The sequence below is a fragment of the Drosophila kikkawai genome, chromosome 3L, assembly GCF_030179895.1.
Source record: "Drosophila kikkawai strain 14028-0561.14 chromosome 3L, DkikHiC1v2, whole genome shotgun sequence".
NCBI lineage: Eukaryota > Metazoa > Arthropoda > Insecta > Diptera > Drosophilidae > Drosophila > Drosophila kikkawai.
The window spans coordinates 3,115,880-3,134,849 of record NC_091730.1 but is presented as its reverse complement, the minus strand read 5'-3'; the positions used below and the strand labels follow the sequence as shown (position 1 = coordinate 3,134,849).

The window sequence follows — 18,970 nt, the reverse complement described above, 5'->3', positions numbered from 1 at the left end:
TTATTTATTATTAGTTTTATTTTTTATTTTCTAAAAAACAAAAATAAATATTACTTCTTAGGCAATTTGTATAAAATATCTAGGTTTTTATTATGTTAAAACAACTTAGAAAGATGTAAATATTCTTTTTAAAGATAATTTTAATATATTTTCTTATTATAAATTTCGTAAATTTTTTATTGTTATTGTTTTATAATTAATACCTTGTTTTTCAGTGCTGTTCCTAGATCCCCCAGTCCGATTTCCAGATGCGGCAGAGAAACAGAACCAGATCACGTACTCTGTTTCCCAGGGGGTCGCGGGAAAGACTTTGACTCTCCGCTGGTGAAATTGCAAAGAAATCTAAAAATAAATAGGGAAAGAGAAAACTTGTTCTCAGACTTTAAAATGCTCTCAATTAAAATATTTTTAAAAATCAAAAAAATATATAAAATAATAATAAAATAATAAATGAATAATAATAAATAATTAAGACGTTAAAAATCAGATATATACCATTTAAAAAATAATATAATATATATATTTTTATATATATTTCTATTACTAAAATCTATTAAACGATTTTATTTTTAATTGGCATAAATATAAAATAAAATTATTATTTATAAATCATATTATTCATATTAAAACAAATATTCATATTTTTCAATAATTATTTTGTTTTTCTGAAGAATTTATAAATTTTACCAACTAAAAAACCATATTTTCATGAACAAAAAAACTTTTACCTTCTTATTTCTTATTTTACTATTTATAACCAGAGTTAGATACAGAATAAATTATTTAAAAAACATTTTAAGAAGCGGATTTAACCATGCACTTTTTAAAAATAAAAATAAAAAAATTTATATTTATAAATTTTTAAAATAAACTTATTTTCTCCTATTTTAAATGTGTTTTTTATATTTTATTGACCCTTTCTCTGACCTTATACTAAATTTACAAAAAGTATTTAATATAAATTTCATCCAAATATAATCTCAAAATATTTTAATTAAGAATGGATAACAGCTCCTCTCTTGGCATACTCCACCTAGTGCAGGGCAATCCCAAACCAGACACCACACACCCAACAACCACAACATTCGGCCACTTGGATGTCGTCTCCTCCTCCTGCTGTGGAATCGATTGTGTAGGCATGAGGAGCTACTAGTATATTCCCCAAGTCCCCAGTTGCTCCGGGTTCCCTGATCTCCCTCCCCTTTCGCTCCGGGCAATTGACCCGCGGGTCGAGTCCTCCTCCTGCTGGGCCTCAACTGCTTCCATATGCTCGCCGGGTGATGTGCGGTAGTAAATACAATTTACTCCACTCGGTCGCACACACATTCCGATGGCGCATAATTTTATTGGCTTGCCGGCGACCGGGATGCACTGGGATGCGTTCCATTGCGTTCTGCGTTGACTTCGATGACAGCCAACAGAATGAACAGAGTCCCTAGGTGGCACCCTCGCTAACATAACCCATCCTAAATGACCCTCCTCCTCCTTCTCATCCACCTCCTCCTGTTGCAGTATCTCCGCATTCTAATGAGATATGGCCCCGGAGTCACTATGCATTTTTCTAGGCCCAACATTTGCAAACAGCACGCGGATGGGACAGGACAGGAGGGGGGGCAGGACAACCATCTGCCAACGGCAACGCCATGGGTCATATCCATGAGATGGCCCCTCTTGTTCTGGCACTGGAAAAATATATGTATCTTAGAATAAATAAGAAATTGAAGGAAGATTTAATGTTTTTAAATATAATAAATGTAAATAAATAATGAATATAAATATTAAATATATAAAATATTTTTTAGCCCTAAATTAAAGCATATAATGTGCAAAATAGAATGCTAATCCTTTAAAAATAATCTAAAGAAATTACATTTTTGGTATTTAAACACTTATTTTTCAGCTTATCCTTAAAATAATTATTCTTCTTAAAAGAATTATTCCAAAATAAACAGAAATACAAATTTTCACAAGTCCCTGAATATGATTTTCTTTAATTATATATTTTATACATATTTTATATATTTTTTCCATCTCCTAAAATACATTTTCTTTGAGTAATTTACATGCCTATCTTTGAATATATTTTCCAACTCCTTTACGTGTATCTTTTTATACTTTAATGTAATATACTTATATGATATAATATTCAAAATTTTTGTTCTTACAAATATCCATAAAATTCTAGAGTATGTATAAGGCCCCACTTTTGTTCACAGTGCACCGGCACTTATGGTCTGCATATGAAATCGCGCCCATAATCAGCTAGGGACACGGCGAACTCTGGGCTCGCATTGTGACTCTCTGGGATCCCCCTTTGGCCGCTGGCAGAAATGCTAATTAGGCGTAATTCACATAAAATTCGCAAACATTTGCTGTCACCGGGAGTAGCGAGACGTTGCAGTCATGGCTGTGCTTTGGTGTAGCTTTTGATTTACGAGTTCCAGGACGCGGACAAGGACCCAAGGCTGCCAATCTGACCAATCCGACCTATCAACGGCTCATCAATGGCCGCTAGGAGAACCACCTTCCAATCAGCGGTCCATTCGTCATCATCTGTCCCTCATCCTCTGATTAATTACTAAGTGTGTGGGTGTGTGTAAGCCGATATGATTCAGTTTATTATGGGTTTTGGTTTTTGGTTTTGGAATTAGGAAGTTAGGAAAGTTCAAATTTTCACGGATTTAAAGGTATTAAACTGTTATAAAACGGGGTAGTTAAAGCAAGAAAGTTTGGGAAATTTATATATTTACTATATTTAATTTAATAACTCATTTATGTATTTATTTATATACTATATACTTTTAAAATATTATTTTTATTTTTAATGCAGTATTAGGGAATTTATTTAAAAGAAAAATTACTTAATAGTATTTAGGGAGACACCAATATTAAATTAAATCAAAATCCTCCCCAACTTGCAGTTTCGCCCATCTAAATTGAGTAAATCTCCCCAGACAGATTGAAAATTGATAAAAGCCATTGGCAGTTGTTTGTGTTAATTAAACGGCCAAGTTGTTGGATCAGGACTCACGATTCCCATCGAGTTTGGCATAGTTTCCTTGGACGGATATTATACACTTAGCTCTTAGGACTTGGCATACCCAACACCGCGGGGACAGGGGGGTGGCCAACTATTGTCGTGCCGCCTCCATTGTAGCATCCTCTTGAAAGGATTTCAATGTCACACCGCAACTGTTCCCAGTCCCCTCGGTACATTACATTAACCCACGGGGAAGCATCAAGTTTACCGCGACCACAAAAGCGACGAAAATGAAAATTCATGAAAGTTTATCGCATCCAGGCGGAGAGATCCGGCTGTAGCCGTAGCCATCCATTCGCTCCACTTTTGTGGTCAATTAACGGCCCTCGGCCAGCCTCGAGAGTTTGTTTTTGTGTAATGAATTTAAATGACCCACTGCGCCGGCTCATCAAGTGCTGCAAAGTGTTTTCCAACAGGACGCGGAAGGACAGCAGTCTGAAGGCCTGCCTCAGCAGTCTAAGCCCGCCCAGATACCGCCCGCACTCCCCCCTGTGACAGCACCTGTCGCCGAAAAATTTCCCAACAATTTGGCTAATGACTTCTATGGTGGTTAGGAGGCGGACGGACAGAGTTGTCAAGTAAATACTAATTATGAGTTGGCTATTTTATATTCTAAATATAAATATGGGTTATATTTTTATTTTTTAGTTTTATTACGATTAGAAAAAGAATCCTTTTTCTCTCTAAATTACTACTTAGTGATGCCAAAGAAAACGCTTAAGATTGAAAATCTTTTTTGAAATGCATTCAAAAGTTTGCCAAAAAAATTTACCACCCTCAAAAGAATGTCATTTTGGGTCTTTAAATATTTTTTTAATAAACTTTTGACAATTTTACATCTAGTACAAATTTTATATACTTATTTTTAACGAATAAAATAAGCTGGACACTTTAAGACATTTTTATGGGTTTTAAATAACTAAAGGTTTTTTATTGTAAAATATTTACTTAAGATATAGCAAACCCTTTTTTTTTAATTCATTCACAAATATATATATTATTTTTTTAACCTAAACTTGGCTTGAAAAAAGCCAAGGTAACACTCTACTTGGATGCGGCCTGGAGTTGAGTGTAAATACCAAATTAATTATATTCCATGCAGAGAAATTAATCAAGCGTAGCGTTGGCCAAACCAAAACCAACTACACGCTCCCAATGAACTCTATTTAACCCCAAAAACAAGCCACGCCCCCACAGCCGCCCCCCACGGCACAGGTGTGAGCCGGAGTTGTGCCCAGCTTGCGGCCATTTCATTAATCACACTCAACACTTTGGAGGAGTCTGGGGCCAGGACTTGGACTCTGGCCTCGGGTTTGGGTCTGGCTCTGGGTCTGGCTCTGTTGCTGCAGCTTTGGTTTTTGTGGGTGGGGGCAGAAGGTAAGCCTGCCCGTGGCCAATGTCAAATGGTTTCTTGGGGGCCCTGTCTGGGCCAACTTCCGATTATTTATTATTGTGCATATTCAAAGCGTTTGGAGTATACTTAAAATTAAATGAAAATAGTCTTTTTTACATTTTTTTTTTTATGAAAATCAGAAATAAACGCTGCATATATGAACTAAATAAATAAATGCATAAAATAAAATATATATTAACAATATTCTTAAGAGCTTTATTTAATTTTTAATTTTATTATATTTTTTATTCAACAAATTAACTAAATTTTTGATCATAAATCGGGGTTTTGACTTTAAATTTTTATTAAAAATCGGGAAAAAATTATAATATAAAAATTAGCACACAAACACACAGCTGCCATCTATTGAAATATATTTTTCAGTTTCTTAATTTCACCGGAATGGTGAAAAAAGCGTTTAATTTATAGCATGGACAGAAAAATGTTTATAGCAATTTAAACTTGGTTTCTAAAACTTGGTTTTTAAAAGCTCGGAGCTTGTTTTTTATAGCTAGAAGCTTTCACTCAATTTTTATGAGAACAAATTTAATTTATAACTACTATTAAATTATTTTTTAATTGTAAAAAAAAAATTTAAGCGTTTTGGAAAAGATTATGTACTAAAAATACTTTTTAAAAAAGCTTTCGAGTATACAAATATAAGCAAAGCACGTATTTGTTGTTTTTTCAGCCTGAGAAATCGGGGAATCCCGAAAAAGGGAAGCGTTTATGTCGTTATATTTTAATCAAATAAAATAAAAATAAATATTAAAATATTTCGAGTATACAATTAACAGCAAAGCACGAATCCCTTTTCTTTGAATTTGTTTTTGTTTCAGCCTGAGAAAACGGGGAATCCCGAAAAATAAAAGCATTTATGGTATATGCAAGTGAAAAATATAATTTTAATATAATTTTTAAAGCCCGGTATTATTTAGCTCTAAGCCCGCGGTCACACTGAAGTCCTCAGCTTCTTTTGAAGTTTCTGGTGAATATTGCAGTTCTAGCAATTTCTTAAGGGGGTCTTCTCATTCAAAAGCCGTTTTTTGGACCCTTTTTAAAAAAATTCTTATTTGAAAACGCAAAGAATAATTGAAAGCTTTTTTTATTTATTGTATTCAAAAATGTTCAAAGTAACTAAAAAAGTTGTTCTTGCCTCGATACGAGGGTTGTTCAAAGAGTAATGAAACTTCAAACTTGATGGTCGAAAAAAAAGGTGTCGTCCTGGCGGCCACGATTCAGGGTCTCCAGAGCGTCCGAAATGAAAAATAAAAACGGGGTTATAATCAGAATTGATGTCATTTTCGGGTGACGGAACAGATTTTTTTTTTAATTTTTTTAAACAAAATGGCGGCCATTCAAAAAAAAAAATTTCGATTTCGGGCTTTTTTTTTGTAGTTTAGTGTAAAAAAAAATAGAAAAAAAAATTTTAAAAAAAATCTGTTCCGTCACCCGAGAATGGTGACAATTCTGCGTCGACTCCACTTTGTTTCATGAAAATCGGTTCTGTTGAACTGGAGATATCATGGCCGCCAGTTCGAAAAACGTGTTTTCGAGATAAACGCGTTTGAAGTTTGAAAAAAGCTCATTTTGCGAAGAACTTGCTTCACAAAAAAGGCTGTATCTTCTAAAGTATTTTGAATTTCTAAAAATCCTTTTGGGGACATATACACACCATCCCAAGCTATAAATAAATGCAAAAAAAAAAAAATCGAAAAAAAAAAGTTGCCCAATGAGAAGACCCCCTTAAAACGCACAAAATGAATTCTGAGCAGTGTTTAAATGATATTTACAAAATATTAACGGACTCCAAGCAAAATACTGGGTGCTGGGAAAATGCGCTGGCCGAGTTAAAATATTCGATTACAGGCAATGGCTGTAAGTTTTTAAAAAAAAAGTACCAACAATATATATATATAAATCTATGATAAATAAACAAATTCTTTTTAGCCTACGTTGTACTCTTCGACTTTGTACATTTTTCCGAAATAATACCCATACAGAGAGAAGGCGGACTTTTAAATTTAAAAGTACCATCTGAGGAGAGTGAGGCATATCGGGCGATCGTATCCCCCGAAGGCTATATGCTCTCTAAAAATGTTGACAAATATCTAAGCAATTTGTTTACTATTAACGGGTGTCGGTATTCAAACTCTGATACTTATCAGTTTAAATATAAAAGTGGAGTATTAAGCGTTGAAAGAAATTATTCTCTAAATGAACTTCCTAAAATATCAAAAGCAACATATTTGGTAGAACCAGCCTTTAAGTTGCCATTGTCAAAATGGCCTTTCTCTGATCCGCTAGTTCCAGCCCGTGTGCGCAACAAATTTCCTTGGTATTTTGCCATTCCATGGAGGAATCCAAAAAAAAATGACGATCGCAGTTTTTCGGTATTTGCCCCAGAATGGGAAAGCGAATTACTCAAGCAGCAGCCGAAGTCTTGGAAGATTATTTATTTAATGAATCACCTACGCTGGCTCCATTTGAAAAGTTTGCCAAAATTAACAAGCTACATGCTGGTGACGGTGGTGCTCCATCAACTTTCCGTTATAAACTGGCAAAGGGACTGGGTCAGTCTCCTCAGCGAATTCTGGACCCGACTCTCGGACAATTTACGTGCTGGAAGAATCGACTCGATTCTGGTTGATGGATGCAATCTTCTTGATTGTATGACATCAGAAGAACTGGAGCAGTGTGTGGATGCCACTCGGAAGATTCTGTTTCAAATTCTCGAGGCTCGTTACAATAATACCCGCGAGGATGCGGAGAAACTTTTTGAAGTTGATCTCAAGTGAGGAGTTCTTAAACATTAAAAATTACTTATTGGCTTATTAATATAAGAAAATGTTAAGGAAAAATAATGATGAAATGATTTTCTATTAATTTGTGTTTAAAACAAACTATTTAGTACAAGAAAACATAAAATTAAATAATGAAGAAAGAATTTTGTATTAATTTTTGTTTAAAGCAATATAAACTTTTGTTAAAGAAAGGGAATTCATGTGAAAAAAGTAAACATTTTGTATTAATTTTTTAATTTTTTAAATAAAATGTTTTGTTAAAGCAAAGAAACATAAGAAAAATTAGTGAAGATCGCATTTTTTAAGGAACTGTAATCCCAAAAATAAATAATTAATTCACCAAATTTATATTCCAAGAGTTTTATATATATTTTTTTACATCTAAACATAAATATCAATGAATGGCATCACATAATTGAAGAGTTGTTCATCTCTCACAAAAAAACAAATAATATCATTTAGGGGGGATTCCCCTTGCAAATATCCCTTACCAAACATCCGCAGGGATCTATTAGGTGCGCCTCTTGATGATTGCCATGTTGGCCAGTTGAAGGATTCGATTGAAATCGACCTTGACATGGGCGCGCCAATATTTACAGCGTCCCCAGATGACGGCCGGATAGTTGGGACTGCTAATCCCATGAAAAATGCGAGCAATATTCCTGCCACTGAACGTATTGTCCGGATACATGTTGATCAGCGAGTGCACATCATCCGTGATGCTCTCATCCGGCACATTGCTTGGCTAATAAATAAAATTCAATACAAAAAATATTTGAAATAAATAAAATAATCATACAAATTAACATTAATCACCTCCACTTCCAGCTCTAGATCCTGCGGATAATCATTAAGGAAATAATTACGCACTATAGCCTTTAGCTGCTCGCCGCGATCCTGCGGAAAATCAGCACTGCAGCACTGGCTGCAGGAGCTATAGGCCACCGCCGCCAAGCCATGGGCCACATACTGCAACTGGATGAGCTGTGTGCGTTCCTGCTTCACGGAACGCGTGTACAGCGTATCCAAAGCCCCATCAATCTCCGTTTCCGTGAAGTCACCCGGCACCTTGATGCGGAAGCCCAGATCGTAGAAGCTAACCGTGATGGGCGATCGCTTGGGAAAGCCATTAACTTGATTAAAATTCAAAAGGTTTTGTGAAATTAAAAACCGATTCAGAAAGAGGCAAAAGCAAACTTACTTTTCACCCATTCCAGATCCTTTAGTTGGTACTTGACCACGCCGCTGTTCCAGCCAATGCCGGCGGCTATATCAGTCACCGAAAACTCTATTATGTTGGCGTCCTCCTTGAAGGTCTTGTTGCGGATCTGCAAGGCAATGGCCATGGCCAGAGGGGGGCATTCCTTGGCTGCGTGCCTGGGGATAGGGAATTTTATAGGTTGAGCTTTTCTTAGGTTAATTTTTCTGTGCAAAAGAAGGTACTTTTCAACTAATTTTTGTGGTGAAACGGCTAAAGTTGGCTTATTGAAATAAATACCTTAAAATAACACAACATTTAAATCATTTTATGTGAATTTTTGTATCAAAAAATATTTAGAGGTATAGAAGTTATAGAGCATCTCCCGAGTCCCCTCAAAATCACCCTTTAACCTTACCCCCCCCTTAACCCACTTTATTTAACAACTCACTTGAGGTACTTGGGTCCACCGTAGGATATCACCTTGGCCATCACATACGCCGAGCTGAGCACGCTAATGCACCAGCGAGGATCCAGCTCCATGTAGCAGAGCAGCGTGGATATATTCTCCGCCGGAATGTCTAGCATCTCCACGGTTTTCTCCACAGAGAAACCAATCTCATGACCAGGACACACATGTTCCCTGGGACCCTCGCCCTCGGGCACCACCACAGAAACTGTTTCCTTGTTGCAACTGCAGGGCACAAAGACCTTTTGCAGCAGCTTGCGAATCACATGACGATCAATGGAATTGGAGTAGACATGACGACGCAGCTCACTCTGGTCACCGCCCTTGGAGTCCAAAAAGAGATGGCAATGTGAGGTGAGGCCATCGCGTCCTGCACGTCCTATCTCCTGGACATAGCTCTCGAAATTACGCGGCATATTGTAGTGGATAACGGCACGTATATCAGGCTTATTAATGCCCATGCCAAAGGCAATGGTGGCCACCACAATGCGCAGCTCATTGCCCATAAAGGCTTTTTGTACGGTGCGTCGTCTGGAGGCGGGCATGCCCGCATGGTAAGGTTCTGCCTGCCAATTGACACGCTTGCGCTTTTTGCCCTGCTCCTGGGCGGGCTGCCGGCGATCCTGCACGCAGGTCCTGATAAAGCCAGCTATCCTTTCGCACTCATCACGTCGCGTGCAGTAGATAATGATGGATTGGCAGGGCTCAAAGCTGAAAGGGATTAGGAAGGTGAAGGATTAAAGAGACAAGCATAAGCCTCCTCTTACCGTTCACTGTTCAACAGCATCAGCAGGGCCGCATCTCGATTCTCATCCTTGGACACAGACAACACCAGGTTATCCGGCAGTGGGGTATCACTGATCACTCCCCGCTCCCCGTCAGCAATGCCCAAATGGCTGATGATGCTCACCCGCGTGGGCAGCGTAGCGGTGGCCGTGAGTCCCAGCACCGTGTGCACGCCCAGATTCTTGCGCAGCACCTTGCAGATCATCAGATAGCTGGGCCGAAAATTGTGACTCCACTGGGACACGCAATGCGCCTCATCAATGCAGGCAAAGGCAATGGGCGGCAGTTGCCTCAAAATGGCACCAAAACCCGTGGCCCGCTCGCCGGAAACCACAGCCTCCGGCGAGACCAACAGGATGTCAATCTCTCCATCTGCTATCATTTGCTGAATCTTCATTCGCTGTTGCGGCGTCTGGTTCGTGTGTAGGCAGTGGGCGCGCAGGAAGTGTGGCACACCGGTGACCTGGTCCTCCATCAGGGACACCAACGGTGATATGACCAGCGTGATGGCTCCCAATTTGCGGCTGTAGAGGTAGGCAGGCAGCTGATAACACAAAGACTTGCCGCTGCCCGTGCTGAGGGTCACCAGCGAGGAGAAACCGGAGAGAGTGCGCATGATGGCCCGATCCTGACCCTTCCTAAAGTTGCTGTGCCCGAACATGTGCAGGGTCTCCAGCACCTCGGGTGTGGTGTCCTGGACAGTGCCATCTGGCAGGAGATCGTATAGAGGCCTAACACCGCCATGCTGGCTGCGATTGGATGAGGCAGCGGTGGTGTCTAGGCCAGCCTGCTTGAGGAACTCCTCGGGAATCTTGTGGCCCACATAGGTTTTAATGGGAGACACTGGCTGGGCTGGCTTTTCCTGAAGCGAGGCTTCCACGGCAGCATCCAGAGCCTCGAAATCAATGTCAGAACCATCGCTGGACCAGTCAGGATCCGGATGCTGCTGCTGATCCTCCTCATCATCCTCATCCTCCACCTCCTCCTCATCCGTTTCCTTTTCTTTTTCCAAAATGGCTTTATTAGCCGCCTCGGGCAGCCTAGAAATGTTCCGACTGTGTGCAATTATGGCACCCTGGCTGGCCATCTCCTGGACCTCAGCCAACGTGGGAAAGGGCGAGGGATCCTCCTCCAGTTGAGCGGATAGCGGCAGTAAACTGTCGCCCTTAACCTTACACTGCTGGGCAAAGTGTCCCACGCCGCCGCATTGGAAGCAGGTGAGAACGCCGCCATCACAGCCGCCCATGTCCATGTCGGGGCCACTCAGGGCAGCCACTCGCTTCTTGTGCCGCCACTGCTGTTTCTTGTACTTGCTGAAGTTCACCGTCTTCTTGCCGCGGGAAAATTTCTTCTTTTGAATGTTTATTGTCACGAAATTCTCATTCAATTTCCCAGCAGCTATGCGCTCCTCCATTTTCTTACGGGCAGCCAATCGCTTTTCGTCCACTTGCATGGAGGAACCTCCTCCACTTGTTCCTGCCAAAGGAGCCGTCGTAAAGGTGTTTATATAACGCTGAGCGGTGGCATCGGCTTTCTCTAGTTCCTGCGAATTAATGCGTGGCACGGAGGTGATGTCGCCCGCCTCAAGAGCTAGAACATACTTGAGATCTTCGGGATTTAAGGGTTGTGCTTGGTCCTCTTCATCTTCGGGGGGTTCTGAAGCGGTTTGAGCAGAAGCAGAGGTCTTCTTGGTGTTCCTGGGCTTCTTCTCCGCTTTGATTTTGGGTTTCTTTTCCGCTTTCTCTTTGGGTTTCTTCTGAGGATTGACTTCCGCCTTGGGCTTGGCTGTTTGCCTCTTTCCTGCCGCCTGTTTGCGCTTGGCCTTTTCCTTTTTCACCTTTGGTGGCGCGTAGGTGGCATCATCAGCCTCCTCATCGGCGGAGAAATCTAAATCTTCGGGGGGCACTGTCTCAGGTTTGGGTTCAGCTACTACTTCTGTGGCTTCTCCTGGGACTGTGGGTAGAATCCTGCGTCGCTTGGCCAGCTGACGGTACTCCTGTGGCTCCGGTTCCTCTTCGCTTTCAGCCACTACAGAATCGGAGTCGGAATCGGTGGGCTGCTCAACAGGAGGAGTATTTCGGCTAATGGGAGTGGGTGTAGGAACAGATGCCATCATTGGCTCCACCTTCTTCTCCTCCACCTTCCTCTCCTCCTCCTTGACAGTGGGTTGCAGTTTGCTCAAATCCAGATTGGCCAGCCCAAAGTTGGTCTTCTTGGGAGCAGCAGCAGCATTGTTGTTAGGTTCCGCTGATGTGGTGGTGGTCACCGCCTCTAAAGCGTTTTCCTTGGTGTTGCGCTGCAGCCAGCCTTCGTCCACCTGCGTTTTGATGGCCTCCTTGGGCAAAGGATTGCTGGCCATTAATAGCTCCTTCTCCTTGTATTCCTGGGCTTTTCTCAGCAATATGGTTTCGAAATCGGGCAGCTCCTCGGCCATATCTTTGTCCTTCACCTGGTTGAGGGAGGAGTTGGAAGTGCTAGAGGCATTGAGGGAGCTATGCGAGAGCGGCTTGCGGGGATTACGCTTGGCAAATCCTCGCGTGGACTGGAAGAGCTTGGCACTCAAACTGGGCTTGAGACTGGCGGCGGCGGTGGCGGCACCAGCCTTCAGCAGCGGAGCGGAGAGGGAAGCCTCCAGTGGTTGTGCTGGCTTCAAGCTCACATTGGCTCCCCAGGCCTTACGGTTGATGGGCAGCTCCTCCACCGCCTCAAACTGGCGGATAACATGGTTCTCGTCCCGATTGGCCAGATTGGTAAGTGCCTGAGCATTGGGTAGATCCTGGAGATTGGAGAAGACACCGCCCGCCTGTGGCTCCACCAGCGCAGCTATGTCCAGCGGCAGTTGGGGGCCACCATTCACACTGAGGTCCTGGTTCTGGTCCTGATCCAGCAGGCTTACGCCCAGCTCGCTGGCCTGCGACATCTCCAGAACGTCGTAGCCATCCTCGTCACAGAGCACATCGTTGAGCGTCTCCTCCAGAAAGGAGGTTTTCAGCTTGTAGTACATCTTGTACGAGTCCCGAATCTCCTGGCTGGCCTCCCGTATATCATACTGCGCTCCCCCCGCAAAAGGATCAGGTTTTATTATGCATTCTTTATGGGTTTCCTCTGAAGGTCTCACCTTTGAGGGCACTCGTCCGTTTTTCTTCTTGAAATCCTTTTCCCACAACTTGACGCGGAGCTTGTACTTTTGGTATTTCTGCTTGAACACATCCTCCATGGTGGCGGCGATCGCTTCCTGGGAAAGTTATTGACATTTAAAAGACGAAAAACATTTGCAAAACAAAGTTCCCGAGAAAAACTAATACAAACGCAGCTGTTTTCGCTGAGCGCGCGTTTTTTGGTCAGCGTTGCCAGACCACTATGGGTGTCGGGAGTTGCCAGACCACGGACTAAACTACAGTAAATATCGGTTAGAAATGACAGTTAATCATATATTAAAAAAATATTTAAAATATATAAATATTTATATATAAGATATACAATTTAAAGAATTTCAATAATTCATAAATCGAAAATAAACTCTTAATTGTAAATAGTTGAGATATAGTATAAGCTAGATAAGGTAACACTAAGAACTATCATATGTAAATATCGATAAGAACATAAGGACTCGATATATTGTTATCGACCATGTACGATCGAAAGGAGAACGATCACTGAAAAAAACGAGTGCAACTAAGAGAGGTCATGAAAATAAGAAAATTAAGTTTTATAAAATAATAAACAGGAAATTAAATTATCAGCTCCAGAAGAGGGCATAATTTTTTCCAAGTTCTTAAATATAACACAGGCCGAAAAAAATTGATAAAATTGAAGAGCCGGAAATAAGTTTTGATGGCCCGAACTCAAGACCACAAAATCAGAAAATGTAATTGAATTGAACAAATCTTAATGGAAACCGAGATACCGTCTTTTGAATATGTTAAAATTCGACACATTCAGAAAAATCTTTGAACTCCGATAGTTTTTAGTTGTAATCGGTTTTAAGTTTTTTTCAAAGCCTTGGTTAACTTTCTTATGCTGTTAAGAGTTGGCCACACTGAGCAATAAGTTTTCATTCTGAAGTTCAGAATCTGAACTGCGCCATTTAGAAAAGGGGGAATCCCAAGAGTCTACCAGAACATTGTGCAAAGTTGTACTTTAATAAAAGAGAATCATGAGTTTCGCTGGAAATTTAAAGCATATTTTAAGCAAATTGGATTTCTCCGATAAGGATCGCGTTGAATATACTAAGGATGCTGTAGAAATTCAGAATTTTGTGGTCCAGCAGCTACAAGAGAACGACGAAACTTTTCGCCGTGTCTTTGCTGGATTTAGCCTGGGAGGTGAGTCATCTTGAGACAACGCCTCCGAGTTATGAAAATTTCCTGTCAAAATCGTAATTAATTTAATTTTTTCTTTTTTATCAGGAAGCTACTTGGATCGCGTGAAGCTGGTGACTCCGGATGAGTTTGACCTTCATATGAAGCTCAAGTTTCCATACGAAATCACTCCGAAAAGAGACGAAAAAGGATTTGTCTTCCTTTATGCACCGAACGGATATGCACCGGGCGTGGCTACCGATAACTATATCCATCGGGATTTTCTCCAAAACTGGTTGCGAGGTGCCTTTGAGAGGGTATTTAGTTCGTCGGTGCGTGTTCGTGCCACTTACGGTGTCTACACCTTGAAGTACACTTTGGCAGGGTATGCCTGTGCCCACACCATTGAGGCAGTGAGCGGAAACCGTGAAATATCTTTCGATCTGGTACCGGCTTTCGAATTCGACTCATCGCTTTTTCCGTTTTATATTCCTCCGTTCATAAAAAATGGATCTAGCCAATATCCATGGTTCGCCGTTCCACAAAAAAAATCGGGCAGCAATGATGAGCGCACCTTTATCGTTTGTGCCCCGCATTGGGAGCGCGAAATGATGAAGAATTCTTACAACTTCAAGAACGTGCTGCGCCTCATGAAGGGACTAAAGGATAAGGCTGGGAGGGACTCTTTGCCCCACTTGACCAGTTACATGCTGAAGACCGTTATGCTACATAAACACAACTCTGTGAACTGGCACCAAGATGAGGGAACGCTTTTAGTGGAGATGTGGAGAAGCCTGGTGGAGCATCTTCGTTCGGGGCGGCTGGACTTTATCCTTGCCGAGAATCACAACATATTTGACCGCATGACTTATAATGAGCGCAGCACCTGTTTTGCTAATGCTAAGGAAATTTTGAACAAACTATGCAATAGTTATTATCGGAACAACTTGCAAGCATTGTCCCAGCTTTTTCCTTAAACAATGAGAAATGTATCGCTTAATATCAGCAAGAATAAATAAATTGCTTTGAATATGCTAAATGTATCGCTTAATATCAGCAAGAATAAATAAATTTCTTTGAATATGCTAACCCCATCAGAATTTTGTTTTTAATTACAATTTGAATGCCTTGGCTAACATTCCGTTTCGGTCGCTGCGATCATTTCGTTTAAGACTACCCAGCAGACAAAAACTTCGTAAAAAATATTAAGAACGGAAGTTTTACGGATCTCAGGCAGACAAAACGTCAGATTTAAGGCTCAAGAATTACCTGTCCTGGGTTTTGTGGCAGCAAAAGCTATCATTTTCGGAATCCAAATAAGATTTCGATTGCGGACCTTTTACGATATCATTATCGGGTATAATCCTGAGAATTCGCGTTACTCGTCCGCTATTCATCCGTTTGCCCGTCCGTTTTTGAGCATTTAGCGAAACTAATGCGGAAAATCAGAATCTTTGTCCGTCTTTAATATTTTTAGCGGACATTTTCGGATCCATCCTCACAGAGTCCGCTGTTTGTCTGCTGGGTAATTATTTGTATACCCTTGCTGGGTATTATAATTTCAGTCGGAAGTTTGCAACGCAGTGAAGGAGACCTTTCCGACGCCATAAACCATATATATTCTTGATCAGCATCAACAGGGGAATCTTTCTAGATATGTCCGTAAGAAATCGATTTTTTGGTCATTTTTGCAAAATTTTATAAGGGGTTACAACATTAAAATTTTTGATTTTGATAAAAAATTGAATTTTTAAATGAAGTATGCAGATTTATTAACTGTAGAAAATCTTGCACAGAGCAGTTTTCCGATTTAAAATTAATGCTCTTTTGGCCGAGTTATGTTTAGCTTTCTTTCTTGTTTTATATGATAACTTTTGACAAAATTAAATCTTTAAAATTAAATAATTAAGTCAAAAATTATTTTAATAATATATAAACTAATATATTTTATATATTACTTAAGAAAAAAAAATAAAATAGTATATTTTTAACACAAGTGAAATAAATCCCATTAAAATTGACAAATTTTGTGTTTGTTTTGTTTTTTATTTGTAGTAAAAAATATCCAAGCTTGGCCGTTGCAAAATGCAGTTCTCACAATGATGCTACATAGGTAAATGTGACTCGCAAGGGGCTTCCCTCGCCAGAAAAACAACTCAAGAATACAAAAAAATACGAGGCGAAAGGTCGAAGAGAACAAAGCGATGAAGTCGGAGCAGGGATCGGGAAAGGCAGGACGAAAGGAAGGGCGAGAATGTCAACAGTGGTGCTGCGGGGGGGAGGAGAAAGGACAAAGAACGCCTACATGAGTATCAGGGCAATCTCCTCCGGCTGCATCGATGGGCAGCGCCAGTTGTATAGATAGTACTGCAGGTTACCGTCACCGGCGCCAAACTTGAGAGGCGCAAAGTACTTCTTGTTCTCCATGAGGTCGAGGGCATTGTACACGTCCATCTGGACATTTCGAGCCGAGATCAGGGCATCGTTCATCAGGTCCAGCCACGGGGTCTTCGTGGACACATTGTAGAAGGAGTAGGCGGCGCGTACCGTCTTGTGCACCGGATGGTGCATCACCGAAGATGGCAGACAATAGTAGCTGGTCAGGTCCGTAATGTTACCCTTCTCGTCCGCCACCACAAAGCAATCGATGATGCCCTCCTTGGGCGTGAACCAGTGGCGGAACTCCTCCTTGCTAAACACCGGACAGAGCTGAAACCGCTTCAGATAGTCCTCCAGCAGCTTGTGCGCTTTGTCCATGTCCTTGGCCGTGATCCGGCGATAGCCCTTGGTCTTGGGCTGATCGGGCAGTTTGTATAGCTTCATCGTGCGCTGCATGGTCATGTTGCGGGCCAGGTGCGAGAAGCGCACATCCACCAGCTTTTTGGGGTTCAGCGAACGGTGCCAATAGCGACAGGTGGCCACGGGCGTTGGCAGCACCACACCGGCTGTGTAAGCGGCCTGGAATATACCCGTCAGATTGACCCGGCGTGTGATCTCACGGATGAGTACCGGCGCCACACGCTTGCTACGCAGTTTCTTATGCACGCACAGGAAATTGATGTCCACCACCTTGAGCACCTTGTCGTAGGCCTTCAGCTTGCTGGGTATGGCCGAAATGAAGCCGACCAGCTTGCTGGACTTCTCCACGCGAACGCCGACATGCCAGTCGCGTTTCCAGCCCGGCGGCTGCAGCGACCACTTGAGAAACTCCGGCTGATAGTCGAAACGGAACATGGCATCGTCATCCTCCACATAATTCTCGTTCAGCAGCGTATACAGCTCCTTGAGGTCGTTGGCATCGTTTAGGTCGAGGGTCACCCACTTGAAGCCGCCGGGCAGGGTATATGGCTCCGCACGGATTTCACTAACCTCCTTGTTCGGCTCGATGCACTCGTTGGTGGTCACCTGCTCGTCCAGCTTGGGCACCGGCTGTGTGGACCAAAAGGCAAACTTTTTGGCCATCTGGCGGGTGCTGGCCATCGCCTCGGAGACGGCCTGTAGCAAGGCCTGCTTGCCTAGGAAACGAACAGCAGGAAAAGTATTGATTTTAATTCAAACCATAATGGCTACTCCTCCTCCACCTCCTAAATAATTGTTTCAACTCGAACTACTCCATGAAAATCGGCAAGCAACCACCCTGGTTATGTATATGGACATTCCCATTTTCCATTACATTAAACTAGTTTTCTTTAATTAACAAAAACAACTAGAAACAACAGTCTACATAGAGTGTGATGCCTAAATGGGGTGCTTGAACATGATATCCAAGGTTGACTGTAAGTTCAGCATAAGTGGGAAAATCATTGTAAGATTTTGGATATTTTTAAAAGGATTTTATTTTAAAAAAAGTTAACTTTAAGGAGTTTAAGGCTATTTTAATAGGTAAAAATTACAAAATCTTTTTTAAAAATATTATTTTAAGTAAAAAGAAGTAAACTTTAAGGATCTTAAAGCTGTGTAATAAGGCAAAACTTACTTAAAACGTTATAAAAATATTATTTTATTTAAAATAAAATGAACTTAAAGGACTTTAAGGCTATTTAATTGGGTAAAAATTACTAAAAGTGGTTTAAAAATATTCTTTTAATTAAATATAAGTTAACTTTAAGGAGTTTAAGGTTATATTATAAAGTAAATATCCTAAAAATGGTTTAAAAATATTCTTTTATTTAAAAATAAGTTAACTTTTTTCAAGGCTTTGTAATCAGTTAAAAATTAATACAAATGATAAAAAAAAAAGATTTTCTTTGAAGTAAACAAAAAAATCAATAGTATAACCTGCAATAAAAGTTTAATATTTCCTAAAAAAATAAACTAATTCATTTAAAACTAAAAATCCCTAAAAATCACAGCCAATCCCCTCCCAAAAATTCTCAATTAACAAAGTTCTCTAAAGTCAAGTTTTACTGTAGTTCCCTAGCCGAACCTAACCTCATTTTTGGACCGCCCCAAAGAGACGACACGGCTGCCCATAAAGAAAAGGGTTGTGTCCAGCCTACGGCTCACTGAACTTACTTGCATCTGCTGAGATTGAGGCCTCGTTCTTGGCCTGCTCGTCCCCAGGCTCTGAGTCCTCGTTTTCGGCCAAATCCAATGCCGATCCCGGTTCGGAGACCTTTAAGCCGGCAACAGCCTTTTCCAGCATCTCCTCTGTGGCGGCGGCCATCTCCTTGGCCTTCTGCTTCAACTCCTGGCCAGGCTGGTCCTCCGCATTGTCGTTAGGCATGTTCCGGCACCGGGATAAGCTGTCTTTAAATAGTTTTGGTAAATTAAAAAAACTTCAATGAAATTGCAAAACGACAAGGGCAGCAGCTGACTCAAAAAGCAGTGTGACCAAAGGCGGGGCAAGGACAAGAGCTCAAAAAAAATTAGACAAAATGGATTGGTTGTTAATTTAAATAATTTTAAAATCCTTTACTATTGAAACTAAGCTACACTTAATCTATCTTAAATTATTTATTTTACAAACCTAAATTTTT

The 18,970-nt window shown here is 41.0% G+C and overlaps 3 protein-coding genes across 4 annotated transcripts; 1 reads left to right on the top strand and 2 right to left on the bottom strand.

Annotated features, from left to right (window-relative positions):
* Positions 1–203: 203 nt before the first annotated feature.
* On the bottom strand, positions 204–13,024 carry RecQ4 (RecQ4 helicase). 2 transcript variants are annotated; one of them, XM_017162890.3, is made up of 7 exons: positions 12,809–13,024; positions 9,672–12,739; positions 8,887–9,615; positions 8,439–8,614; positions 8,054–8,370; positions 7,729–7,982; positions 204–342 (listed from the first exon to the last, which is right to left on the bottom strand). In XM_017162890.3, exons 1-6 carry the CDS (start codon positions 12,905–12,907, stop codon positions 7,749–7,751), a joined length of 4,623 nt encoding a protein of 1,540 aa, XP_017018379.1. In that variant the 5' UTR covers positions 12,908–13,024; the 3' UTR covers positions 204–342; positions 7,729–7,748. The 2 variants fall into 2 exon arrangements, with proteins under 2 accessions (XP_017018379.1, XP_017018378.1); XM_017162889.1 differs by lacking the exon at positions 204–342 and having other exon boundaries at positions 7,582–7,982.
* Positions 13,025–13,724: 700 nt separating this feature from the next.
* LOC108071888 (cyclic GMP-AMP synthase-like protein) lies at positions 13,725–15,085 on the top strand. The gene is made up of 2 exons (XM_041777293.2): positions 13,725–14,015; positions 14,100–15,085. Exons 1-2 carry the CDS (start codon positions 13,847–13,849, stop codon positions 14,966–14,968), a joined length of 1,038 nt encoding a protein of 345 aa, XP_041633227.1. The 5' UTR covers positions 13,725–13,846; the 3' UTR covers positions 14,969–15,085.
* A 941-nt stretch (positions 15,086–16,026) lies between these two features.
* On the bottom strand, positions 16,027–18,821 carry Nmt (N-myristoyl transferase). Its single transcript, XM_017162950.2, has 2 exons — positions 18,507–18,821; positions 16,027–17,506 (listed from the first exon to the last, which is right to left on the bottom strand). Exons 1-2 carry the CDS (start codon positions 18,715–18,717, stop codon positions 16,293–16,295), a joined length of 1,425 nt encoding a protein of 474 aa, XP_017018439.1. The 5' UTR covers positions 18,718–18,821; the 3' UTR covers positions 16,027–16,292.
* Positions 18,822–18,970: the final 149 nt, after the last annotated feature.